At 47.7% G+C, this 21620-nt stretch overlaps 1 protein-coding gene across 1 annotated transcript in view; it reads left to right on the forward strand.

Moving 5' to 3' along the window:
• Nucleotides 1-21620, forward strand: part of GGT1 (gamma-glutamyltransferase 1) — a 253854-nt gene that overhangs the window by 219693 nt on the left and 12541 nt on the right. Inside the window, exons 6-8 of the mRNA XM_073654277.1 lie at nucleotides 16914-17071; nucleotides 17160-17309; nucleotides 18803-18936. Coding sequence (XP_073510378.1) covers nucleotides 16914-17071; nucleotides 17160-17309; nucleotides 18803-18936 — 442 coding nt within the window. The remainder of the gene's footprint in view (nucleotides 1-16913; nucleotides 17072-17159; nucleotides 17310-18802; nucleotides 18937-21620) is intronic.

Genomic DNA, 21620 nt, shown 5'->3' on the forward strand with positions numbered 1-21620 from the left:
CTCTCTTCGGTGTCCCGCGGTGTACTGGCAGGACCTGCAGTGACGTCATTTAGTCAGCTGATGGTCACGCGACCATCACCTCACCGCTGACATCAGCAGTCATGTGACCATCAGCTGACTAAATGACGTCACCGCAGGTCCTGCCAGTACACCGCGGGACGCTGAGGAGAGAGGACGCCGCCGGGAGCAGACCGGAGAGGTGAGTATACAGTTTTTTGGGTTTTTTTTACCTTTTTTATTTTTTTTTTTCACCGTGTGGTAGCCGGGATGAAGAGAACTTGTACTCCTCTTCATCCCGGGTACCACACGCACCGCGATTACGCTGCAAATTCGCAGCCATTGAATTTAATTGAAACGCAGCAAATCCATATATACCTGCTGGTTTGCTGCGTTTCAATGTTCCTAAATGGCCACGAATTTGCAGTGTAATCGCGGTAGAAATGGTCATGCTGCATTTTGCAACGCAATGCGAATTCGGCGTGCTAATTAGCGCATCATGTGCACAGCACATCCGAATTCACATTGCTTTGCATGGCAGACGGTTTTACAAGCGTTTTCGTGGCCGTAAAAACACCACAAAAATGCTACAAAAACGCTACGTGGGCACAAGGCCTAAGTAGGGTCCAACCCAGCGTGATTCCATCTTTGAACCCATGCGATGAATACGACATTGATTCTTGATATAAACAATGGTGCCAGCAGTGATTTCTTTGTTGCTGTTGTGTCGGCTTTTGGTGTTCCTGAGCAGAATGGATGTTGGCACTTACAGTTGAGTGGATCCTGTTATGAATGGTTGTGAGTGTATTTAGCACATCAGGGTTGGCATCATCTAAAAGAGACATGACATCCACAGTGTCATTTGTTGATGGATTGAGGTCAATAGGAAGCTTAGCCTTTCGTCCATACATGACCTCAAATGGAGTGCACTTGGTTGAGGCATGCACATGTGGAACCCCAGGGGTCTGGTTACCACAGTAATAGCAATATTACGTCTGAGAGCAGGTGGGAGGTCTCCTGGTCAGGTGCCCTAAGCATGCCACACCTCCTGCCCAGTCCTGGGAGGGGAAGAACTTCCCCTATAAAAACTGGGGGCTGAGGCAGGGTTAGAAAGGAAGAAGAGGAGTCCCAGACAGAGACACAGTCTGGTCTGGAGTGGAGCAGATACAGGGAGAGCAAGATCAGGAGCTCTGTGGGAGCAGTGATAAAAGGGGTCAGAGACTGGAAGCTGTAGAGCTCGTCCTGACTGAAGAGATCTCACCGGACACGGAGTCCGAGGCTGTGGGGACTGATCCATACCCAGCAGCAGAAACCGACCGGCAGGGGATTTCAGGTCCTCTGGCCAAGAAACCCGAAGGCACGGTCACACGCAAGGGACCAGCACCGCCGGCGTGGAGCGGAGGCTACCAGAAGGCCCTGAGTCACCGGCCATACGGGTGAGCACCACACGGTACACTCAGGGACGTGGGCTACTTCTACCCGCTTCTAGCAAGGTAGCCAGGAAGAGTACAATAGTTGGGGAGGCCTACAACTCCGCCTGGCCAGGGGAGATCCTATCTGCTCACAGACTGACCAGGCCCCGATCGCTAGCCAGTACTCCCGGGAGGGTCTACCTTTGCCACCAGTAAAGACCCTGAACTACACGGCACCGTCTCTGAGTGGTTCCTGGTGCCCGCGTGCAATTCTGCTACCCCCATCATCCACGTCCGCTGCCCTGAGGCCATACCCCTCCCGTTGGGGGTTATACTATCCACGCTGCACAACCGTACCACCGGCCTCAGCGGTCTGCCCTGCAGCGGCGGTTTCATAACCGCATTCAACGGGTGGCGTAGTCGACCTCTATAATATCTTATTCTAAGTTCTGCCACTTGGTTTGACACCCTGGGCATGGACCGGGTCACCGCCACGAGGACTACTACCCCTATCAGATCCGGCTCCGGGTATTCCCCGCATGCGCAACGCTGCCCAACATGGCCCAGGGGGCGCGTCAACTTTGGCGTAGTCGGCAGGATCTCGTGCCCGCAACCACCGGGTACTGCGTGCCTGAAAAAGACTGTTAAACTTACCTGTGGTGAAGATTCCCGCCATCCGACGCCATCTTCTGCCTTCTTCCCGCCATCCGTGGAGTTTTCCCGCCATCCGACGCCATCTTCTGCCTTCTTCCCGCCATCCGTGGAGTTTTCCCGCCATTGGACGCCATCTTGAGGACGCCGCGCGGGAAGAAGAGGGGCGTGGACTCCGAAAGCGCGCGAGAACTGAAGCTCCGCCTCACGTCCGGACGTTGCGTAAGGTCCTGGAAGGAGCCCAGCAGACGCCGACGTCACAGGAGCGCGACGGAAGGTCCTCGACCCTGACGATCCACTGCGGAGCCGCGGCCTACGGAAGAGGATCATCGCAAGGTAGGCCACGGTCCACTAGGGGGGAGGAGGATGTCGGATACAGAGGAGAGCTTCACTGCCACAGCCACCGCCAGCGCCACCGCTGCTACGGTCATGCCTTTCACTATGCCCTATATCCCGGGGGCAGCCTGGCTACCCCAGTACTCAGGGGAGTCACATACCCTAAATGACTTCAGAGAAAGGCTGGATAGCCTCTTCCAGGTGTACCCCCTCACAGAGGAGCAAAAAGTGAGCATCCTGGTGGCTCAATTAACAGGGGCAGCCCAAAGGGAGGTAAAGTCCTGGCCACTCGGGAGGAGGAGGACTGTCGCAGAGATACTAGCCCGGCTGAAGGACACCTTTGATACCCGTACCTCAGCCGAGATCAAGCTTAGATTCTACGGGTGCAAGCAGCGAGCACATGAGAATATAAGGGACTATGCACTAAACCTACAAGAGGCCCTGAGAGCCATTAAGCAGGCCGACCCTGACGGCGTGGGAAACGAAGACAAGCTGTTGACTGAACAATTTATAGAGGGTCTACATTGCAATGCCCACCGAACCCAGTTGCGGGCAATGGCCTTACAGGACCCTCATCTGGACTTTGCACAGTTCAAGGACAGAGCCATCCGGGTGCTCCGAGAACCGGCACCAGGTGGCGCTGTGACCCACAGACGCCCTACTACCACTTACCACCAGGAGACGGCGCCCTTGTCGGCAGGGCCTGTGGGAGCTGATGCGCAGGCTTTAAACAATGACCCGGCTACAGACCTGCACCATCAGGTCCAAGAGCTAACTAAAAGCGTTGCTGCGCTAACCCGAACTGTGCAGTCTTTACAGGTTTCTACTCCAGGGAAGATCCAGCTGGCATCCGGACCGGAGGACATCCCGTGGCGCCGACCAAGGAGGACCCCACCGGCCAGAGGAAAACCCAGCGACCGATACAACGAGGACGGACAACCTATCTGCCGCCGCTGCAATCAACCCGGACATATGGCAACGTACTGTCCTTTAAACTGGCACAACCTGGGGGTAGAGGGCAAACCCCTAGGAATAAGATCACCAGGCCCATCGAACTGGCGTGACAAATACGTGGGAGGACGTCCAGTCTTGCCTGTGGTACTGGATGGCATTCCTATGAGTGCCCTACTGGACACCGGGTCACAGGTCACCACCATCCCGTACGTGCTCTTCAAGCAGTACTGGAATGACTCGGATATAACCCGCTACCCTGACGACGACTTGAGTATCATCGCCAGCAATGGTCAGCCCGTGCCACAGATCGGATTTAAAGAGATGACCATTAAAATCGGTAAAGTCGAACTGGCAGCACAGGGACTGATCATTGTGGACATTGACAAGCGCGAGAGTCACCCAAAGATAACTCTAGGAACTAATGTGATTGAAAATTGTCTTGCAGAGGTGATTCTCATTTTACAGCAGGTTGCCAAGAACGCCAGTTCCGGCCAGCAGCGAGTGCTCCAAAAAGAGATCCGGGCACTGATGCGACGGCAACAGGTGGAACTCTCCGGTGGTGAGATTGGTAGCGTGAGAATGTGTGACCCTTTCCCTATTGCCATGCCCCCGAAAAGTGAAATGATGATTTGGTGCCGGGCAGCTATTGGTCTGAGAGGTAGAGATTACCAGGCAATGGTGGAACCAGTCTACTCAGACAGTAGGCCCACCATTTTGACAGCACGGGGGGTGGTCGATGTACGCCATGGGAGGGTGCCCGTTCGCATCATAAATATCGGGGAGAGAGAAGTACACCTGCCCCGGTATGCCACGCTAGCCAAATTGTATACCATCAACCAAAATTCTGTACAGTCCGTGGAACCCTTGCCTCCATCTCATCCAGAGGAAGGTAACGGCTCTAAGCAACAAATGGAGGACTGGTGTCAGCAACTGCATTTGGGTACTGACTCCACACCCGCTCACCACAAGCAGGGAGTCTACCGGGTGATCCAGGAATACGAGAGAGTGTTCAGTAAACACCCGTTAGACTTCGGGCGAGTAAAGGGGGTAGAACACCACATCCCCACGGGAGACCATCCTCCCATAAAGGAGAGATACCGACCCGTACCCCCTGCACACTACCAACACGCCAAGGGGATGCTTAGAGACATGAAGGAGGCTGGGGTAATCAGGGATAGCTGTAGCCCCTGGGCAGCTCCACTAGTCTTGGTTAAAAAAAAAGACAACACCATGAGAATGTGTGTAGATTACCGGAAAATCAACCGTATCACACACAAAGATGCGTACCCCTTACCAAGGATAGAGGAGTCTTTGGCTGCTTTAAAATCTGCTAACTTCTTCTCCACTTTGGATCTCACTAGCGGGTACTGGCAGGTTCCTGTAGCAGAGGCGGACCGGGAGAAGACCGCATTCACCACCCCGATGGGACTTAGCGAGTTTACCTGCATGCCGTTCGGACTCTGCAACGCACCAGGAACCTTCCAACGATTGATGGAATGCTGTCTGGGACACCGGAACTTTGAGACGGTCCTGCTGTACCTGGACGATGTTATAGTTTATTCCAAAACCTACGAGGACCACCTGAAACACCTGGCGGAAGTGTTTGAAGCCCTGGCAAACTACGGTCTGAAGGTGAAACCGTCGAAGTGTCACCTGCTAAAACCAAAAGTGCAGTACCTGGGACACGTGGTGAGTGCTCATGGAGTGGCTCCCGACCCTGATAAGATCACCGCGATTAAGGAATGGCCAAGACCCTCCAGCGTAAGGGAAGTACGGCAGTTCCTCGGGTTGGTAGGCTACTACCGAAGATTCATTCCCGGTTTCACCAAAAAGGCAGCTCCTATGCAGGACCTCCTGATAGGCCAGTCCAGGAAGGCCAAGATCCAGAAGCCACCCTTCAGATGGGAGAAGCTGGAAGAAGAGTCCTTCTGCCAGCTGAAGATGGCCCTCACGGGGGATGAAATCCTGGCATACCCTGATTACAGCCAGCCCTTTATCCTCTACACCGACGCAAGTAACATCGGGCTAGGAGCCGTACTGTCCCAGATCCAGCAGGGGAGAGAACGGGTAATTGCTTACGCCAGCCGAAAACTGCGACCCACCGAAAGAAACCCTGAGAATTACAGCTCATTCAAGCTAGAGTTCCTGGCAGTGGTGTGGGCAGTCACCGAACGCTTTAAGCACTACCTCGCCTCTTCCCGGTTCACCGTGTACACGGATAACAACCCGTTGACACACCTGGACACTGCAAGACTCGGTGCCCTGGAGCAGAGATGGATGGCCCGCCTGTCCAACTATGAATTCACGATCAAATACCGGGCCGGACGCTCCAATACCAACGCGGATGCCTTGTCCAGAATGCCAAACCAACCGGACGTAGGGGAAGATCCAGAGGAACTGGAAGAAGTTGAACTCCCCGCGTTCCACCGTCATGGGACTACCCAGTATTCCCACCGTGTAAGGGGTAAGCAATCCGCTACGTTCAACCCCTTACCTCATTACAACTGGGCGGAAACGCAAGACAGTGACCCCGCCGTCCGACTGGTGAAGGAGATGCTGACTCAGCCAGATGCTCGCCTTGACCCAGACGCTCCGGAGGAAACCAAGCAACTGTGGGCTGAGAAAAGTCGACTGTTCCTTTACAAGGGGAAGTTGTGCCGAAGAATGGTTAACTCCCGGACGCATGAACTGATCTGGCAAGTAGTGGTGCCAAGAAGAGACGCGGCTATGGTACTGGAGGCATACCACGACGGAGCTGGGCACTTCGGATGGAAGAAGCTGGAGTTCCTGCTGCGCGGGCGGTTCCACTGGGTAGGCATGAGATGAACCATCGAGAGGTGGTGCAGAGACTGTGGTCCATGCAACCTAAGAAGGAAGGACCGTGCCAGTCAGAAGACTCCCCTGCAGTCCATCGTCACCAGGCAGCCGTTGGAACTGGTAGCCTTGGATCATGTAAAACTGACCCCCAGCAGAAGTGGCTACGTCTATGCGTTAACCATCGTGGATCACTACTCCCGGTTCTTGGTTGTAGTCCCCGTCAAGGACTTAACGGCTCAAACAGCAGCTAGAGCCTTTCAGCAGCACTTCTGCCGTCCACACGGATACCCAGAGCAGGTGCTGACGGACCAGGGACCTGCCTTTGAAGCGGAAGTCTTCCAGGAGTTCTTGTTAGAACCTTGCTCTTAGGTTTTTTTTCCTTTGCTGGTCACATGACCTTGTTGGCCTATTTAATCCTGCTCCGCCCTTCTGGCTTTGCTGGACTTCATTGTATATCTACTTTCTAGCTAGCCTGTGCTCTGTGTCTTGCTCTGTTAGTTTGCTTGGTCTACTGACCTCTATGTTCTATATATTTTGTTTGTTCGTCTGTCTGCTACTATTTCTGTTAGGAGGTGTCCCATATTCCTCCCAGTCCTTAGTACTTGTAGGGATTCCTTCCCCACATCTATAGGTCTCCGTACAGACTAGCTTAGGACTTTAGCAGGTCTGATCGCAGGATCAGGTTCCCTGTTACATCGTAGGGATTAAGCTGAGTTCTATCGTAGGGACAGATCTCCTCTCTTTCCTTAGCTCTGGTAGCAGAACATAACAGTAAGTCCAGCCAGCAAATTCTCTAAGGAAAGATTTTTCTGTTCCATCATGGTGTCGGTTCAGGATTTGGTTCATCGCCTGCAGGGACTCTCTCTGGAGGTGGCCGAGCTCCGTCAGCACGTGAGTAACTGTCCTGGAGCACATTTCTTGGAGCCTAAGGTATGTTTGCCGGATTTATTTTTTGGTGAACAGCGAGAATTTTTTTCATTCAAAAATGCTTGCTTATTGTATTTTCGTTTGAGACCTAAGTCCTCTGGGGATGAATCCCAGCGCGTAGGGTTCATAATGTCACTTTTGCGCAAAGAGCCTCAGGAGTGGGCCTTTTCTTTGCAACCTAGTGATACATGCTTCAGATCAGTGGATAGTTTTTTTTTCTGCTTTGGGACTATTATATGATGATCCTGACCGTGTCGCATCAGCTGAGACTGAGTTGAGACGTTTAAAACAAGGATCAGGTAATGTGGAAAAATATTGTACTCATTTCCGTCGTTGGTCTACTCAAACAGGGTGGAACGATTCTGCTCTGAAAAGTCTATTTCTTGCTGGGCTCAGTGAAAGGGTTAAAGACCTGCTAATTGCTTATCCTACACCTGAAGATTTGCAACAGGCTATGCAATTAGCTATACGGGTGGATAGAAGACTGCGTGCAAGGGTTAATGAGAGCAAATCCTCTGCTATGTCAGTTTCTGGTTATGAGAATGTGTGTACTAACAGTGGTGAACCGATGGAGATTGGATCGGTGGCACCTCGCTCTCAAGAAAAAGACCGTCGATTTTTTGAAGGCTTGTGTTTCTATTGCGGAAAATCTGGTCATTTGATTAAAGGCTGTGAGCTTCGTATGAAGAAAGAAAAAAAAATGGTCAGTCATGCCCGTATTGCCTGTTTAAATTCCAAGGGTGTATTTTTAGCTGCTTCCACGATTGCTCAGGAAAAATTAATGGAATTTCGGGTGTTTGTCGATTGTGGGTCTACTCTGAATGTTATTGATGGGGGATTCGTGGAAAGACTCAATTTAAAACCTGAACCTTTATCATCCCCCATTGCTGTGGTTTCTGTGGATGGTTCCCCTTTGAAGAATATTACTCTCAAGGTCTGTGAATTTCCTCTCACTATTAATGGTGTTCACCATGAGAAATTGGATTTGGTAGTGTTGAATAACTTGCCTTCTCCAGTAATATTGGGATTGCCCTGGTTAAAATTTCACAATCCTATACTGGATTGGTCTACCAGTGAAATTAAATCCTGGAGCCATAAATGTTATGACAAGTGTTGTAACGGGCGTATTGCAGCTTTGGATAGGGGAGAATTGCCTGTTCCTATTCAGGATTTTTGGAGAGTTTTTTCTGAGAAGGAATCGCAGGTTTTGCCTCCCCATAGAGACTATGATTGTTCTATTGAATTTGTCCCTGGAGCGACTCTTCCTAAAAGTCGTTTATTTAACCTTACTATTCCTGAGAGGAAGGCTTTGGAGGAATACATACAGACAAGTTTGGCCGCCGGTCACATTAGGCCCTCTAAGTCTCCTGTGGTGGTTGGATTTTTTTTTTGTAAAAAAAAAGGACGGCGGTTTACGTCCTTGTCTGGATTTTCGTGAGATTAACAAAATTACTGTACGCAATCCTTACCCACTGCCATTGATTCCTGATCTGTTTAACCAGTTAATGGGGGCCAAGTGGTTCTCTAAAATTGACCTTAAGGGGGCATACAATCTGTTGCGCATGAAGGAGGGTGACGAATGGAAGACTGCTTTTAACACTCCTGTGGGTCATTTTGAGAATCTGGTTATGCCTTTTGGTCTTACTAATGCTCCTGCATTTTTTCAGAATCTGATTAATGACATCCTTAGACCTTTGATCGGTAAAAATGTGGTTGTGTATTTGGATGACATTTTGATTTATTCGCCGGATCTGGAGTCTCATTGGCGGAGCGTGCGTGAGGTATTACAGTTATTAATGGACAATTCGCTTTTTGCTAAGCTGGAGAAATGTGAGTTCGCTGTACAGAGAATTAGTTTTTTGGGCTACATTATCTCCAGCAAAGGTTTTGAGATGGATCCGGTTAAGGTCAGGCTGTGCAGGAATGGCCTAGGCCTATTGGTTTGAAATCGATACAGAGGTTTTTGGGTTTCGCCAATTACTATAGAAAATTCATAAAAAATTTTTCTAGTATTGTCAAACCTCTGACTGATCTCACCAGGAAAGGTGCTGATGCGGTTCAGTGGTCTTCTGAGGCCATTGAAGCTTTTGTGTATCTCAAGGAGAGGTTCACCTCTGCTCCCATCCTTATGCAGCCTGATGTGACTAAGCCGTTTTTGGTTGAGGTTGATGCTTCCTCTGTGGGGGTTGGCGCAGTATTGTCTCAGGATAACGGGGATGGATTACATCCCTGTGCCTTTTTTTCAAAAAAATTTTCGGAGACTGAACTGAATTACGATATTGGTAATCGGGAATTATTGGCTATTAAACTCGCATTTGAACACTGGCGCCACTTCTTGGAAGGTGCGGAATTTCCCGTTCAGGTTCTTACGGATCATAAAAATCTGATATATCTTGATGCTGCCAAGCGCCTGAATGCCCGTCAGGCTAGGTGGGCACTGTTTTTCTCGCGGTTTAATTTCTCCGTTACTTACATCCCTGGTACTAAGAATGTTAAGGCGGATGCCTTGTCTCGCAGTTTTTCTCCCATAGTCGGTGCTGAGAAAGAGGAGAACATTTTACAAGAAGGTGTTGTGATAGCTGCTTTGGACTCCGTTTTGGAAAATGAGATTCTTAAAGCACAGGAGAACGCCCCTTCTAACACTCCTCATGGGAGGTTGTTTGTGCCTGGGACCTTTAGGAGAGATTTGTTTGTTGAGTGTCACGAATCTCGGTTGGCAGGTCATCCCGGAATCTCTGAGACCAAGAGACTGGTGGGTCGCAGTTTTTGGTGGCCTGGATGGCAGAAGGAAGTCATTAAGTGGGTGCGTCAATGTACTATATGTGCTAGATCTAAGTCCTCACATACTCCTGCTGCGGGGTTGCTTTGTCCTTTGGAGGTTCCCAGTGCTCCTTGGACACATTTGGCTATGGACTTTATAACTGACCTTCCCCCCTCTGAGGGTTTTACTGTCATCTGGGTGGTCGTGGACCGTTTTAGCAAGATGTGTCACTTGGTTCCTTTCGTCAAACTGCCCTGCGCTAAAACTCTCGCTAAGGCCTTTGTCAAGGAAATTGTCAGACTTCATGGCGTTCCTACTGACATTGTTTCTGATAGGGGTCCTCAGTTCGTGGCTCGTTTTTGGCATGCCTATTGTGATAGTTTGGGAGTTCATTTGTCGTTCTCGTACGGATATCATCCTGAATCTAATGGCCAGACAGAAAGGAAAAACCAGGATGTTGAGCAGTTCTTGCGTTGTTTTGTGGCAGACAATCAAGAGGGGTGGTCTGAGTTTCTGCCACTTGCTGAATTTGCTCTGAACAATCATACATCTTCTTCTGCTGGTTGTTCGCCTTTTTTTTGTTGTTCTGGGAGACATCCGTCGTTTGGGTCGTTCTCCAAGTTGGGATCTGCCGTGCCTGAGGAGGAGAATTTTTCCGGTGATTTGGAGAGAGTTTGGACGGATGTGCGTGGTAATCTTCAGGAGGCCAACAGAAAATCTAAAGACTACTTTGATAGGAAACGACAGGAGGTTTTGTTCGCTGTTGGTGACATGGTTTGGTTGTCCTCTAGGAATCTGCGGTTGAGGATTCCTTCAAAGAAATTGGGTCCCAAGTTTGTAGGGCCCTTTAAGGTGCTTCAGGTTGTCAACCAATCTGCTGTTAGGTTGGAGGTTCCTACCTCCTGGAGAATTAATCCGGTATTTCATGTCTCTCTGTTGAAAAAAGCTGTTGTATCGGATTGTGACGCCTCTGCCTCTGTTCCTCCGGTGGTGGAGGACGGGGAATATGAAATTTCTCGCATCCTTAACTCTAGACGGTATAGAGGTAGTTTGCAGTATCTTGTGGCCTGGAAAGGTTTCGGTCCCGAGGATAACTCTTGGGTGAGGTCGGATGATGTTTCCGCGTCCAGACTTATCAGAGCGTTTCACAGGAGATTTCCTGATAAGCCTGGTCCTAGGGGATCCGGAGGATCCTCTTAGAAGGGGGGGTACTGTTAGAACCTTGCTCTTAGGTTTTTTTTCCTTTGCTGGTCACATGACCTTGTTGGCCTATTTAATCCTGCTCCGCCCTTCTGGCTTTGCTGGACTTCATTGTATATCTACTTTCTAGCTAGCCTGTGCTCTGTGTCTTGCTCTGTTAGTTTGCTTGGTCTACTGACCTCTATGTTCTATATATTTTGTTTGTTCGTCTGTCTGCTACTATTTCTGTTAGGAGGTGTCCCATATTCCTCCCAGTCCTTAGTACTTGTAGGGATTCCTTTCCCACATCTATAGGTCTCCGTACAGACTAGCTTAGGACTTTAGCAGGTCTGATCGCAGGATCAGGTTCCCTGTTACATCGTAGGGATTAAGCTGAGTTCTATCGTAGGGACAGATCTCCTCTCTTTCCTTAGCTCTGGTAGCAGAACATAACAGTTCTGCACTCTGTATGGCTGCCGGAAGATAAGAACAACACCCTATCATCCGCAAACCAATGGGCTCTGCGAGAAGATGAACCAGGTGGTGATAGACCTTCTGAAAACATTGCCCCTGGAAGAACGCAGTCTGTGGCCTGAGAAACTGCCTGATCTGGTGGACCTATACAACCACATCCCTGTAGGTTCTACCAACTGTACCCCGGCTTACCTAATGAGAGCAAGACCTGGTAAGCTGCCTGTTGATCTGGATATGGGAGTCCTGACACCCGAGGACACTTCACCAGAAGCAGACTGGGACACCGAGAGGCAGCAGCAGTACCGGAAAGTACAGGAGAGCGTTGAGCGAAGTCTCTGTCAAGCAAGAGAAAGACAGGAGAAGACTTACAACCAGTATGCTCCCGCTGTTCCCCTGGTACCTGGAGAGCAGGTCTTGAAAAGGAAGAGACGGCTCCACAAGTTGGACGACCAGTGGGAGAAGGACCCGTACACCGTACTGCCATCAAGCCATGAAAACCCAAAAATCTGCACAATCAGTAAGGATGGAGGAGAAACCACAGCCATTGTCTCCCGAGATCACCTGAAGAAGTGTCCCGAGCATCTACGAAACCCTGAAGAAGATCAAGAAAACCCTCGACCCGCAGAGGAAAGGGAAGAAATGGTCAGTACTGTACTCGGAGACTTCCCTCGGTCTTGGACACAAGTAAATGGCGCTGTTGTGGTACCCGTCCTCACCTTCCTCCAGCCAGCATCCCAAGTGCCTACGGAAAAACAGGTAGAGCTGGAAGAGCAGCCGGTCCAGGAGGCAGAAGACCCCACACAAGCAGACCAGGAGAATCGACCCTCTGCTTATAGTGAGCCTGCCGTGCCCCTAGTGAGCCAAAGAACCCGTAGACAGCTGCCCAGCTTACCTTTGACAGCTCCTACACCCTGTAGCTTAGGACCGGTCAGTAAGCTCCGTAGGTCTACTAGGGCCACTAGAGGCCAGTTGCCAGTACGTTGGAGGATCTAAAGTGTTCAGACTGTTTTATTGGTATTTACCTGTTTACTGTTGCTTGTAAATAATTATGTTTTTCCAGTTAGTTTATAGGTAACTTTTGTGGATTAACCGGAATTCTTTGTATATATGTTTGGAGCGTAACCCAGGAATGGACTAAGACTGCTAAAGACTCGGGGTAGGACAGACCCCCACCTGGTTACGGCTCCCTGTTCTTTGGTGAAATGGACACCCTTATTGCTTCAAAAACTGCACCCGGTTGCGGACACGCCGTGACCACCCTAACGTGTTTTTCCTTATTGTATTGTTCCTGTTTATACCCTGTTATGTTTTCAAAAATATGTTTAGTCCCGGAGTACTAAATTTTACTAGGGGGGAATGTGGAACCCCAGGGGTCTGGTTACCACAGTAATAGCAATATTACGTCTGAGAGCAGGTGGGAGGTCTCCTGGTCAGGTGCCCTAAGCATGCCACACCTCCTGCCCAGTCCTGGGAGGGGAAGAACTTCCCCTATAAAAACTGGGGGCTGAGGCAGGGTTAGAAAGGAAGAAGAGTAGTCCCAGACAGAGACACAGTCTGGTCTGGAGTGGAGCAGATACAGGGAGAGCAAGATCAGGAGCTCTGTGGGAGCAGTGATAAAAGGGGTCAGAGACTGGAAGCTGTAGAGCTCGTCCTGACTGAAGAGATCTCACCGGACACGGAGTCCGAGGCTGTGGGGACTGATCCATACCCAGCAGCAGAAACCGACCGGCAGGGGATTTCAGGTCCTCTGGCCAAGAAACCCGAAGGCACGGTCACACGCAAGGGACCAGCACCGCCTGCGTGGAGCGGAGGCTACCAGAAGGCCCTGAGTCACCGGCCATACGGGTGAGCACCACACGGTACACTCAGGGACGTGGGCTACTTCTACCCGCTTCTAGCAAGGTAGCCAGGAAGAGTACAATAGTTGGGGAGGCCTACAACTCCGCCTGGCCAGGGGAGATCCTATCTGCTCACAGACTGACCAGGCCCCGATCGCTAGCCAGTACTCCCGGGAGGGTCTACCTTTGCCACCAGTAAAGACCCTGAACTACACCGCACCGTCTCTGAGTGGTTCCTGGTGCCCGCGTGCAATTCTGCTACCCCCATCATCCACGTCCGCTGCCCTGAGGCCATACCCCTCCCGTTGGGGGTTATACTATCCACGCTGCACAACCGTACCACCGGCCTCAGCGGTCTGCCCTGCAGCGGCGGTTTCATAACCGCATTCAACGGGTGGCGTAGTCGACCTCTATAACATCTTATTCTAAGTTCTGCCACTTGGTTTGACACCCTGGGCACGGACCGGGTCACCGCCACGAGGACTACTACCCCTATCAGATCCGGCTCCGGGTATTCCCCGCATGCGCAACGCTGCCCAACATGGCCCAGGGGGCGCGTCACACAGATGTGTGATAGGCGATCAAAACACCAGGGATGAACTGGTCCCAGTTGGTTCCTTGGTCATTGACAAGCTTGCTAAGAGATTCTTTGAGTGTTCGATTGTCACGTTCCCGCTGGCCATTTGTTTGTGGGTGGTAGGCAGATGAAATGTGGTGATCTGTTTGAAAATGATCCATCAGGTTGTTGATGATCGAGTTCACAAACTCTCTTCCTTGGTCGCTAATCAAAGTGTCCATACAGCCTAAGCGGCAAATAATGGTGTACAAAAATTTTGCTACTGACATGGCACTCTTGTTTGGAACAGCTGTTGCTTCAGTCCACTTGGAGAAATGATCGATGACAGCAACTATATATTTGTTGCCATTTGATGTTTCCTGAAGAGGACCGATCATATCAATCCCAACTAAGCTCCATACTTTTCCAGGCACTGGTATACTGTTGAGTGGTGGAGATTCTTTGCTGATTTTGGGACTTGTGACAAAACATTTTTGACACGCTTTGACATGTTGGTGAACATCATTCTTCATTCCCTTCCAATAATAACGGTCAGAAATTTTGGCAACTGTTTTATCTCTGCCAAAATGGCGACCAGAAGTTGGGTTGTCGTGACAGGCCTTCAGGTTATTTGGCAGTCGGCTTTTAGTGAGAACCTCCTTTTTTCCATAGTAAATAATCCCTTTCTCTGCTCGATATGGCTTAGATGTTTGTCTAAACTGGGACTTGGCATTTAAGCATTTCTCTGGAGGTAGATCGTAGATCCACTGGGGGTACTTTTGTTCTGTTGCAGTGTAGAATCTCAAAAGCTGATCATATAGTTGGTCTTCCATTGTTGTCAAAATTGGAAAACGTATTTTTTTGTTGGAGGTGTTCCAAGTTCACTTTATATACCTTATCAGGATAGAATAGGAACTCACACTGGAGAACTTAAAGTGCATATCATAGAGAGGAGGGAGAAACATACATAACAAGTTACAACACATAACATTAACTATGCACTGATGGAACTGCACCATTTACTGTCAGTTCAATGTAATTCCTCCAGCACATGCTGTAAGTCTAGTCCACCCCTTCCCATGCACTAGATTTACTGCTGATTTTCCACAGGGAAAAAATCAGCAGCCTATCTGCATCAAAATCTGCATCCCAATGATGTGGATTTTTTGTGCAGAATCACAGCAGATTTCTCCGTGTCACATGGAAAAGGGAAATCTGCTGCAGACTGCATCAAAATCTGACAAAAGCCGCATGAAATGGTATATGGTTTGTGTATGTGCATCTATATATACTGTAGCACTACAGCAGCAAAAACACATTAATATTCTGTCCTACCATGGGTATATTATAGCCTAGACCAAACTATACCCCGGGGTATAAATTGGCCTAGGCCAGATTATACTCCTCTGGGCCAGAATATACCCCTGCTTCTGTAGATCAGATTTTTCACGCTTATGAGAACCATTGAGTGATATACTCAAGAACCGGGCCCCAGACGTCGCACAGGGGCCCCAGACGTCGCACAGGGGCCCCAGACGTCGCACAGGATTGAGTGATATACTCAAGAACGGGGCCCCCGGACAGCGCACAGGATTGAGTGATATACTCAAGAATGGGGCCCCAGACATCGCACAGGGGGTCCCAGATAGCGCACAGGGGGTAGAGAAAGCTCACAGGGGCCCTGTGCGCTGTCTCCCCCCCCCCCTCCCCTTGCGCGCTGTCTCTCCCCTCCCTTGCGCGCTGTCTTTTCCCCCCTGTGTGCTGCCTGGGGCCCCGTTATTAAGTATATCACTCAATGGTTCTCAAAAGCGTGAAAAATCTGATCTACAGCAGCTGGGGTATATTCTGACCCAGAGGGGTATAATCTTGCCTAGGCCAATTTATACCCAAGGTATATTCTGGGCAGGGGGGGTTAATCTGGCCTGTTACACCGGGTCTGGAAAAGAGGAGACTCTCCTCCAGACCCGGGTACCATAGTACCTATAGTTAAAAAAGAATTAAAATTAAAAAAAAACATATGCTTACCTTCTGATGGCCCCCTGTCTGCTCACGGCGGTGCTGCTGGCTCTTCGGCTGCTCACGGTGGTAAAAGGACCTTCCATGATGTTCATTTAGTCAGGTTACGCGACCGCTGATGTCGGCGGTTGTGTGACCTGTCACATGACTAAATGACGTCATGGAAAGTCCTTTTTTAGAGCACCGCGAGCCGCCGAAGACACCGGACTTGGGGCCATTGGAAGGTGAGTATAATGTTTATTTTTATTTTTCAACATTTTTATTCTTTTTTTTTTTTTTTTTTTACTATTGATGCTGCATTTCCCGGATCGTAACTTGGTCAGACAACATAAATCCATGCCGGTTGCATGGATGTATATAGTGTGACCAAGTTGTCAAGCACTTTTCCAAGTGATCCTAAAATTGATTGGAAAGCGCTTGTCAACCCGCATGCGGAAATACAAGTGAAGAACGCTTCACATCCGCATGTCCCTGGCATGTACAATCCGCATGCGAAAACGCATGTTCAAAACACTTCACAAACTCTTTTACCTGGCAGAAAAAACGAATGTAAAATCCGCATGCGTTTTTTCTGCTAGGGAGATGCAGAAACACTCTGCAGCATTTCTGCATCGTGGGCACTTAGCCTTATCCTGGGAACATCTCATCAATATAACATGCTTGCACAACCCCTTTAAGCAAGCACACTCCGTTATTCTGTCCCACACTTATTGCACATTTATAAAAATCACACATGTAAACATTCCTGTATATAGACAAACATGTAGACAAGAATTCATATAACATAATCTGCAGTTGTTTAGCAGATTTCAGATTTACAAGCCAAAATATACAGTAGATGACTAATGACAGTAATTTCCAGAATATTCAAAATGCATCTAAATCTCACTCTCCTAAATGCATCTACATCTCACACCTCTCTCTTACACTCACATGTTTTCAAACTACTGACAAATGATGGGCTGTACCTCTAATTCTTTCTCATGTCCTTCCAGTGAGGTATTCTGCAATGCTCAGGGTAATATCTTGCAGAAAGGAGACATTGTGAAGCTGCCTAAATTAGCAGATACTCTGCAGACCCTGGCTGATGATCCTGAATCCTTCTATACTGGCACACTCGCCAAGCAAATTGTGAGAGACATCCAACAAGTAGGTAAGGAAATACATAAAGTATTCCATTTTTTGGACCTGGTAGATATGGACAGATGGACTTATAAAGACATCCCCTCATTGTGCTGCAGGTGGAATTATTACAGAGGAAGATCTCAGAAATTATAAAGTTGACATCAGTGAGGAACCACTTCGTTTTCAGCTGGGAGACTACACTTTGATCAGCCCTACTGCACCTTTGAGCGGCCCAGTCCTTGGACTCATCCTTAATATTCTAAAAGGTGAGAGACTCCTTGGCAGCTGGTTTAGTGATCTGCAGAGAAGCATCAACTATTCTGTATTTGAGCATTAAATTCATACCATGTACTATTAATGGGGTTTTCCCACGAATGAAAGTTCATTTTAAAAATTATCTGTCTGACCGTGTACGAAACATGGTCTGATCATACCACAGCTCCTGGCCAGGGGAGGAAGCAAAAGAGTATACATACAGGACAGCAGGGGATCGCAGAGGATTCATTTTGTGAGGTAAAATATTGTTTAAAAACAGACAGTGAAATGTTTTACCTCACAAAATGAATCCTCTGCGATCCCCTGCTGTAATGTCTGTATACTCTTTTGCTACGTTGTTCGTGGGAAAACCCCTTTAAGTTGTATATCGCCGGGTTGTCATATGTTAATGTAAACCCCATTGACAATAATGGAGTAAGTCAAATTTGCACCATAAGGCTGTGTGCCCACGATGTGTTTTTTAAGCGTTTCCGCAGCGGCAAAAACGCTGCAGAAACGCTTAAAAAACGCATGGTAGAAGGTCTGCCATGTCCCCCAATGATAATCCACATGTGCTGTGCACATGCTGCGGAAATTTCCGCTGCGGATTATCATTGCGGAAAAAAACGCAGCACTACCAATTATTTTGCGGAAGCGCTGCGTTTTCGCCGCCATTGACTTGCATTACACCGCATGCATTACGCATCACTGTATATGTAGATGCGCATTCCATGCGTTCTAATGTGCGGATGGTACCCGGGTCTAGAGAAGAGGAGACCTCAGGACCTGGGTACCATAGAAAACTGTAAAAAAAGAATAAAATAAAAAATAAATATATACTTACCTTCTGATGGCCCCTCCTCCTCGCATGCCGGCAGTTCGTGATGGACTTAAGGACCTGCGCTGACGTCATAGTCATGTGACGGGTCACGTGACGCTGATGCTTCAGCGTACCGCTGCCGGCAAGGGAGAACGGAGCGAAGCAGGACACCGGGGGCCATCAGAGGGTAAGTATATATTTATTTTTTTATTTTTTACCATTCTTTCGGTCACAGTATATAAATCCATGCTGTTTGCATGGATTTATATAGTGTGACCAAGTTGACAAGCACTTTCCAAGTGATGCTAAAATCGCTTGGAAAGCGCTTGTCAACCCGCATGCGGAAAAGCAAGTGAAGAACGCTTTACATCCGCATGTCCCTAGCAGGAAAAACGCATGTACAATCCGCATGTACAATCCGCATGCGTTTTTTCTGCCAGGGAGATGCAGAAACGCTCAGGAAAAAATCCTGAGCATTTCTGCATCGTGGGCACATAGCCTTAAGTCTGTCATTTTATTAGAATGTAATCTTTTTCTTCTGTTTCTGATGGAATCTGCTACATAGCATCTAGGGCAGATGTGAGCTTAGGCCAACAGGGCTTAACAGTTATGATAGTTATGTGCATTTATTTTTATATTTTAGATATATTTTTAATGGTTTTATTCTCTCTCATTTTGCACCAGGTTTTCACTTTTCACCCCTGAGCATAAAGCCTGAGTCCATTGGACTGACTTACCACCGTATAGTAGAAGCTTTCCGCTTCGCCTATGCTAAAAGAACTTTGCTAGGAGATCCCAAGTTTGTGAATGTAACAGAGGTAAAAACAGCTTTTATGTATGGAAGTTCACGCAGAATAAGAGCTCATTACAACAGCATTTCCATGGACCGTGGCATAACATAGAGTCTGTGAGGTCCATGTTGTATTTACACACTGTTTCATTAATTCCAAAATATAAATCTATGAACTACAGACCAATACATCAATGTCAATCACACCTACAAAAAAAACCTGAAATAAAAAAAAAATATTAATCAAATAATTATAATTATACTATTAAATAGATATTCAAAATGCACACATTGCTCGTTAAATACATATTATTACAAAGTGGGGGAACTACTTACCTGTACAAGAGTCATTTCCATGATACTGCACGTAAGTATATAGGGTGAACATAAAGAGCATTAACCATGAGACTCATCGGTCTTATCAGATCGAACTTGAATAAACAGCCCTCAGTATCACAAACCATCGATGATGAAACCGTTAAAGAAAAATGTGTTAGGTGTGCTTTAGTGAGTGAACCTTCATTGTATCCCTGTGCACTCACTTTATTTTAATATAACCTTCCCATGCAGGAACTTCTGGGGTATACATCTCTTGTGTACATGAATTTAGAGTTTACTGCACTTTAGCTATTTAGTCATAATTACCCTTCAAGTCACCTATTTAAGAATTTTATCTGACAAGTATTTGATGTCTATTTAATACTATATGATATGATAATCACCCTGCTTGAGTCACACATCTGTTTTTTTTTGTGTTTAGTTGCAATGGTTTTATTGTCCTATTTGATGGCTTGGTTTTTTGCATGCTAAGCTGTATTATGTATTCATACCATTTTGGTGTATATATCATGTTTTGATTGCTATTTATTACCTTTTACTGGAGAAGGTTTGGTAGTTGAAAAATGGCAATTCTGATTTTTTTTTTGCTTCACAACCTTATGAGTTAAATAATTTTGTATTTTGATAAATCTGACTTTTATGAATGCGAAGATAATATGCTTATTTTTTTCATTTTTGGATCGGGAATCCATTGGTATTGCAGCATACAATAAAATTAACAGTCTCAGTGATTGACAGAAATATCTACATGGTTAACCCCTTTCTGACTTGAGGCGTAATAATACGTACCTGTGACCTGGGCCTTAACCTCTTCATGACCGGAGCATTTTCCGTTTTTGCGTTTTCATTTTTTACTCCCCTTCTTCCCAGAGCCATAGCCTTTTTATTTTTTGGTCAATATGCCCATGTGAGGGCTTATTTTTTGCAGGACAAGTTGTACTTTTAAACGCCATCACTGGTTTTACCATATCTTGTACTGAAAAATGGGAAAAAAATTCCAAGTGCGGTGAAATTGCAAAAAAAAATGCAATTCCATGGTTGTTTTTTGGGTTTTTTTTTTACCACGTTCACGGAATTCTAAATCTGACCTGCCATTATTATTCTCCAGTTCATTACGAGTTTGTAGACACCGAACATGTATAGGTTCTTTTTTATTTAAGTGGTGAAAAAGAAAATCCAAATTTTTCTTAAAAAAAAATAAAAATGGAGCCATTTTCCAAGACCTGTAGCGTCTCCATTTTTTGGGATCTGGTGCCAAGTGAGGGCTTATTTTTTGTGTGTCGAGCTGACCTTTTTATTGATATTATTTTGGGGCAGATGTGATGTTTTGATCGCCCGTTATTGCATTTTATTTCAATGTTGCAACGACCAAAAAAACGTAATTCTGGCGTTTAGAATTTTTTTCTCGTTACGCCGTTTACCAATCAGATTAATTATTTTTTTATATTGATAGATCGGGTGATTCTGAACTCGGCGATACCAAATGTGTATGTGTTTTTTTTTTTATATTATTATTATTATTTTATTTTGTATGGGGCGAAAGGGGTGTGATTTAAACTTTTATATTTTTTTTATTTTTTTCATATTTTTAAAAATATTTTTTCTCCACTTTCTGCATGCTTCAATAGTCTCCATAGGAGACTAGAAGCTGCAGTTATCTGATCGGCTCTGCTACACAGAGGCGATGAGCAGCGCTCATAGCAAGCCAGATATGACAACCACAGGGGTCTGCTGCAGATCCCTGGTTGTCATGTCCATGCATCGATGACCCGCGATCACGTGATGGGGTCACTGATGGGCGGGGCTAATGCGTGGCGATGTTAAATGCCGCTGTCAGAGATTGACAGCGGCATTTAACTGAATAAAAGCCGCGGGTGGATTGCGATTCAAGAATTAGCTGACATGTGCCCGGTTCAGTGTGGGCTCAGCACCGGAGCCCCCGCTGAACCGGAGGTGATGGCCTGGGGCGTACTAATATGCCCCAGGCCAGTAAGTGGTTAATGACACAGAGGCTGTGCGGGCGGGATCGCCGCCGGTTGTCAGCTGATTCTAACAGCTGCCACCCGGTACTATGTGCCAGGAGCGGTCCCGTACCACTCCCGGCACATTAACCCCCGAAATGCTGCGATCGAAGTCGATCACAGCATTACGGGAGCAGGCAGAGGTAAGAGCACCCCTCTTGCCTTGGATCGGAGACCCTGCGCTGTGTGCGCGGGGTCCCGATCGTTGCCATGAAGACCCGATGTCGTCATGATGACATCCGGGTCACCAGGCTTCAGGAAGTTAGATAGATCGTGCACTGTGTATGATCTATCTAACTTGTGTCCGCAGGGCTGACAGCCTGCATAGCACAGGGGATGCTGCTGCATCCCT

The sequence above is a fragment of the Phyllobates terribilis genome, unplaced genomic scaffold, assembly GCF_046119375.1.
Source record: "Phyllobates terribilis strain yellow unplaced genomic scaffold, ASM4611937v1 Scaffold_1__5_contigs__length_1240528914, whole genome shotgun sequence".
NCBI classification, from domain to species: domain Eukaryota; kingdom Metazoa; phylum Chordata; class Amphibia; order Anura; family Dendrobatidae; genus Phyllobates; species Phyllobates terribilis.